Source organism: Limulus polyphemus, unplaced genomic scaffold, assembly GCF_000517525.1.
Source record: "Limulus polyphemus unplaced genomic scaffold, Limulus_polyphemus-2.1.2 Scaffold3501, whole genome shotgun sequence".
Classification (NCBI taxonomy): domain Eukaryota; kingdom Metazoa; phylum Arthropoda; class Merostomata; order Xiphosura; family Limulidae; genus Limulus; species Limulus polyphemus.
Window position 1 is genome coordinate 69,551 of NW_013669111.1, and position 6,757 is coordinate 76,307.

Genomic DNA, 6,757 nt, shown 5'->3' on the forward strand with positions numbered 1-6,757 from the left:
AGCTGAATCAATAATCTAAAGGTTGTTTCACATTATCTTATAAAGATGAATGTAAACTGGTAAACAAAAGTGTTTATAACCATTCCATGTATAATACACAATTAACGAGGTCTCCTTGTAGTCACATATTGTAACGAGCACTCTAATCTTCAAAAAAGGAAACTCATTATCTAAAGCTAAGATGACTCTTCTACGTAATAATTAAAGTGAGGATATTATTTCAGTTATAATTTTCTGAAAGTACATGTCGAAGACTCCTTGGGTTGTGAATGTAATTGGTATTTGAAAGTAACACCAAAACTAAAATTCACAAAATAATTACGTTGTGGTTTATAGGGCAACTGTTGACTTCTGGTTTTATTAAACCTTGTAATGTTACCATAAATATCGCTTATGTCAACTTCACAAATACAAACAACAGATCAGTAAAAGTATTACCTTCTTCGTTATATTTATTCTGACATGTTTTAATTCGCATGGGTGGCACTAGAACATGGATTTTTGATGTTATTAACACTACTGTATCTTTGTCATTGAAAACTAAATACACAACAGAAGGTGAGGCTAGTTTAACACTGAACCACTATATGTCTGGTGACTAATCAAGAGAAAAACCTTTTCACATACACCCCAGATATATGTGACGGTAATTATCCATAAACACGTACAAGTTCTTTGTAGGTTTGTATGAAAGTATTCGTTACTCTAACGAGTTAAACCTTTCTCGTTTCAAAGACGAAGGATTCTGTATTTATTGACCACAAAACTAAAGATATCTGAATACTGTTGTTAAATCAATTTAAAAACTTCAAGCTAGTATCGAATGCCTTGAAATCTAATAAAGTAAGATCACATGTGCATTAATTCCAGTGATATTAACAATTAAAAAGCCGAGTTTTTTTTTTTAAAGAATGTATGTTATTGACGATCATATGTAGGTTCTTCTCCATGTACTTTACAATATTAGAATACAAATCTTTAAATACTGTTAATAATTCTAATTTTATAATAAGTTATTTCCAAGCAGCTCGTAGAGCTTTTCTCGCTGCTAATTTTTTGGTGACGTAGGAGACCAGTAGCAGAGCTGAGAGTACAGCCGAGATCAAGAAGTGTTCAAAGTCGTCCTTGAGAATGTCGAACGTTTTGGAGGGAGTTACTCGAGCATAGAAGAGATCTGAAAAGAGTGATTTTACACAGAATAATGAAGATGAGACTTTAGTGACATCTAGAGTTAGCATACTTCACTTGCTAATAAAAACAGTTATTACCTAAGCCTACTTTTTCAAAAAACACTTAAAATTGATCTTTAATGTTACATTCTGTAAAATACTAACGGAACTGATCATGCCCAATAACGTACGTAATGATGAGACTTTAGTGACATCTAGAGTTAGCATACTTCACTTGCTGATAAAAACAGTTATTACCTAAGCCTAGTTTTTTCAAAAAACACTTAAAATTGATCTTTAATGTTACATTTTGTAAAATACTAACGGAACTGATTGTGCCCAATAACGTACCTAATCCGTACGCAATGATGAGACAGGTTGACTCCAAGCCTGAAGGGGCTGTGTGTATTCCTCTGATGTGGTTAACCGTCAGGTTATAATTGATTATTCCTTCTGCTGGTACTGGAAGTTCGGGAATATATGGTATCAGTCCTTCTTCCCTGTATAAACAAGTCTTACATCAAACCGTATAACTGGTGAACCACTAACTTTTGTCAACAGTTGGTTTTATCAGAAGTTTGAGTTGAAAGAGGATGATGTAGTGAATAGAATGTATAAATTTTACTGTCAAAAAAAGTTAGCTACAGGAAATTTATGATTAAGATTTAGTTTTTACAGTAGTAATTCCAATCCTAAGATTTCATGGACTACTTTGTACGATATTAACGTTTTAAATGACATACTATTTAGTAGGCTTTAGAGCTCTTAATATTTATCTTTCCAGTAAAAAACAAAATTGAACTTCTTTAAGTGACAGCACATTTAAATACACTAGAACTTTAAGAAGCTTGATATATTATAATATAAAACTAAGAAGAACAGGTTTTTGAAAAAATATTTACAGGTGGTTCCCAAGATGGTTGAAGAAAATGTCAAAGAATGTAAATCAAAAGTACTTTAACAATTAATACTGTACGAGGCAATTCAAGGATCGAAACTGGTTGGTCTTTAGTTTGAAATGTATTTTAAACAGCAGTTATTTGTATGTAAGCTTGAATTAATTATCAGGAATAAGAACGAAAGCATCCAAGTCATGTTAGATGTACCCAAACTAAATATTCCCGAACATTACGAGTACATGTGTATTCTTTAAATGACAAAATTGTAGAAAAGCTTTTAAAACCACAGACTTTTTATGGTGGGTATGGGCATCATGAACATAAAGAACTTACCGGTGTTCTGGCAGAGGGTGAACTGGACGCCGTGGGTCAAGAAAAGCTTTAGGGAGTTCTAAAAGTGCTCCTGTTGGCATAGCAACTAAAAATACGAAGTGATACAATTTATTGAGGTCAACATTCTAATACAGATATTACGAACCAATATTTTGTAACTTCTGTAAATTATCAAATAATCAAGTTGAGTTATATATAACGTATTCTTCTTTATTTTCACTCAAAAAGTTCTTGGAAATAGTAACTAAAGCAGAGTACCTCTCCAGTACTGCCCGTAACTATGACTTTATGGGAAACAATTCAACACCAATTAACTATCACCTTTATACCTTGTAAGACCGTAGGATGATGGAACTATTACTTCCCATGTTTAAACAAAACTGTGTAAAGTAACAAGAATTGAACACAATTTCCTGTAGCCTGTTAAGAGAAACTTAACACTGAGTTTTGGAAAACACGTAGGGTCAAAAACCAAACCTGAGTCAGCAATGTGCGAGCAAATGTGATTTTAGGAAAAAAAAGTAATAAACAGCCTTAGAAGATGTTTTTAAGATTTTTACTGTTGTTACTATTGCAGGAGCTTAATTGGTGCACGGATTAAATTTTAAATTAAAAAAAAAGACAATTTCATTAGTAATGTGTAGAAAGAGAAAATACAAGATTTAAATAAAACAGGTGCGTATTATAATTATCTTTACATTTCAAGCTATATCCACATCATATATGAAATTGTTTTACCAATAATGTAATCACTTTAAGCAATGTTCATTAAACTGGGATTGTAGTCGCTAGTTTAACACATCAACAGCTGTGATGATAAATATTAGTGCAATAACGTTGTGTTTTCAGTTTAAATAAACATAAAATCTTTACACGTGCATCATGAGCACACACACCATTAAATAACCGGGGTAACAAAGGAATATTTATATACTAGTGTTCAGAGAAAACACTAATCAAAAACTTTAATAACACCAAAAGAGAGATGGACAACAGATGTACCCACATAAACTAACAACCGACATTTCATTAACCCTGGTATTACTGTAGAGTCCATGCTAAGGCTTTTTAAAACTACTTATAAAACAAATTGCTTATGGGTTGTTAGCAGTGTCCTTGACCACACAAAAGTAATGTAAACAATGCCAGTAATTGCCGAGGTAATAACAAAAATATAAAAGTACTCAAGCACAGTGTAATAACAAGTTGGTAATTCAAGAGTTAAAAATAACAAAAACACATTATCAATCTGTCTTCAACTTATTAAAAAAACTATGCTCTGTGGTAAAAAACCACTGATAATTTATTTAATTTTGTAAGATCTGATAATCCATTAACAATCAGTGATTAATTAATTCTCTTTACTGTTAATATTATGCTTCATTTTAAAAACTGCTTTACATTTAAGTTGTTTTCACACCATTGTTACGATGGAGAAGTGAAAGTTTTAAGATGTCACCTACTTATAAGATGTTTATTTGTAATTCCCCTCTCGGTCAGTGTGTGAGCCATGGCGTCTATTTGAGATGGGAAGATGTAAGTCTGGTGTTCCACCAAGGGTGGGAACGGCGGGTTCAGTGATGAGAAGGCTGTTGTGTTACTCTGCATCTTTCCTTCGTAAAGCTCGATGGAAGATATTTCTGTTCGACGATACTTTTCGTTATAATAGTTGTACTGAAATAAAGAAACCCAGAACTTTCATTGTACATTCAAGACCCCACTTTGTCAGGAAACTAAAGATAAACAGTAAGCAACTGTTCTAAGAAAACGGTGGTACAATAACACAGTTCTAAACATAATCTAAAACAATTACACAATTAAAAAAAAATAGGCCTAGTATCCCCCAAAATATAAACGTAAAAATGTGTTCTTTACTTTGGGGCCATGGATGCTTACTAAGAAACAATTAAATCTCACTGTTTGATTAAACAAGAAGTGCGTGATTTGTTGGTGATCGATGTTGACTCTTCCTACTGGTCAATAAATTAAAAATTTGGGATAGCTAAGTGCAGATAACCCCCGTGTTGCCTTTGAATGATAATGTGAAATAAACTAAAAAAAAACAACAGGCAATTGAGGAGATAAATGCTCTTTGAATATATTAGTATTTATGAAAAAAAAACTTCAGAAGAGATTTGTCGCATCTTTTTCACTCCCTAGGTGGCCTGAGAACTTATCAGTAATGACAATTAATGTAGAAGATATTAAATGTTTAACCTACACTAAACAGACAGTGAAGCGTGCTTTAATACGCACGCTCAACATACTAGAACTAAAGCTGTCACGGTGTATGAACATCAAAACTGTTTAGTAAGAATTCCACAAAATAAACGGTCTGTTCACGTTATGCTGGTTTATTCCCAAGCATCTTCAACTTTAGCACATTACTGCATTCTTCCAATCCCTCGCAGCAATGAGAGATAACACCCGTGACGTACTTAACATAAGAACTGATATTTGTAGCAATACTCAATTAGACAACTACCTTATATATACGAGAAAATTATATCACTGTAAATCGTCTGGTTTTTACCATGCCTACCAGTTTCAGGCGTGGTAATAAAGGTCATCTACTCCTACATTACAGACAGATACAGTCCAAAAACAAAGCATGATATCCAGTCAGCACACATCTAAAATACGTACTTAACATAAGAACAGATATTTGTAGCAATACTCAATTAGACAACTACCTTATATATACGAGAAAATTATATCACTGTAAATCGTCTGGTTTTTACCATGCCTACCAGTTTCAGGCGTGGTAATAAAGGTCATCTACTCCTACATTACAGACAGATACAGTCCAAAAACAAAGCATGATATCCAGTCAGCACACATCTAAAATTGATTCTAGAGAAGTCATTTCATGAATTTATCCACTTCTTTGGTGACGCAAGAATAATATACGGGTCTCGAAATACTCGGATATTAAAATTACGTTTTTCACTCTCTTAGCCATTAGTATCACTTACAGAAAGTGATATGTTTTTCTGGAAAAGTTAACACAAACATAGATTTTAAACGTATTCGATCAATGACGGTAATGTGATGATGTCACTTTTCATCCTCATACTAACAATAAAGTAGAAAATCCATCTAGACGAAACAAACTTTAATTTCCTACTCTTCCATATGCAGCCGATTATAACAAAGTACGAGTCGAGAATAATGGACAGTTTGAAAAAAAAATCGTGTGTACGTACAAAGATGACGGACACTGGCCAAGTCAAATCATTCTCTAAAAATACAAGACTGGAACCGCCTTTCTGTTACAGCGTATCCCTGCCGGGTCTAGTACAGATGACTATGTTTAATGCATTTCAACATCAACAAAAATTAATGAATAGTTTTATTCTGCACAAAACTGAAAACATACGAGTTACATGCACAACTAAATATCAACTCTACCTTACCTAAAATAAAACCTATACTTAAAATGTACCTAAATGTTACGTAACTCCTACAATCTTATTAATAATTGGTATACACATGTATATATATATATGATAATACATATTTATATATTAAAGAACAAATAATCTACTCACTACTACCCAGTTTTCTGAATGGACCACATGCACTGGGCCTCTGGTTCTTTTGTGAGAAGCTGAGTATATAATGTTTCCTGTTACTGCATCAATCAGGTAAATATTCAAGGTAGCTGAAATGACAAACAAAATAAAAAACTTGTCCCGCAATCTGACGTAATCTAATTTGTCCACTCAATTTTAGACGAAAACACTCGTTTTCTAGCACCCTCATGAAACACTAATCATTGCATGTTAACCCTTTAAGCACTTACTTTTTTATCCAGCCTTATCACGCTCAAACTTATCATCGGGTAATTCAGGTTCAGAGCCAGATTCATTGATAGCTTGTACAATTTTAGATTTCAAGTATGAAAACACTGGAGTGATTTAATGCCATTTTGGGTTGTTTTTTTTTAATAAACAATTTTAAACTGCAAGTATTATTGATTTTTGAATAGCAACATATGTCACGTTGATGATGAGGAACCCACTTTTTTTTTGGAAAATAATGTTTGGAGACAGTTTGAACAGGTAGTGGAAGAAACTTTAATGTTGGATACAAGTCGGTGACTGAGATCATCCGTGAAGATTAGGCTCTATCTATTGATTTCATGCATTCGCTTCGCATTTATTGCGGGAAATTCAAACCACATTATATGGTCAACGTACAGCAACGAGCATGCCTAAAGGATTAATTAACTGCTACTGTATAGTCCCCAAAAAGTTGTTGATGATTTTAGTAGCTTATTATCATAATTATAGTATTTTGGCACTCGTATATAAAGTTAAAATCATAAATAATATTCAACGTTAAACTGGTACA

General features: G+C 33.0%; 1 protein-coding gene across 1 annotated transcript in view; it reads right to left on the reverse strand.

Moving 5' to 3' along the window:
• Positions 1–907: 907 nt before the first annotated feature.
• Positions 908–6,757, reverse strand: part of LOC106469461 (ER membrane protein complex subunit 1-like) — a 31,914-nt gene continuing 26,064 nt past the window's right edge. The window contains exons 15-19 of the mRNA XM_022397994.1: positions 5,953–6,103; positions 3,865–4,075; positions 2,402–2,486; positions 1,521–1,669; positions 908–1,174 (exon numbers count right to left, since the gene is read on the reverse strand). Coding sequence (XP_022253702.1) covers positions 1,014–1,174; positions 1,521–1,669; positions 2,402–2,486; positions 3,865–4,075; positions 5,953–6,103 — 757 coding nt within the window. The 3' untranslated portion in view covers positions 908–1,013. The remainder of the gene's footprint in view (positions 1,175–1,520; positions 1,670–2,401; positions 2,487–3,864; positions 4,076–5,952; positions 6,104–6,757) is intronic.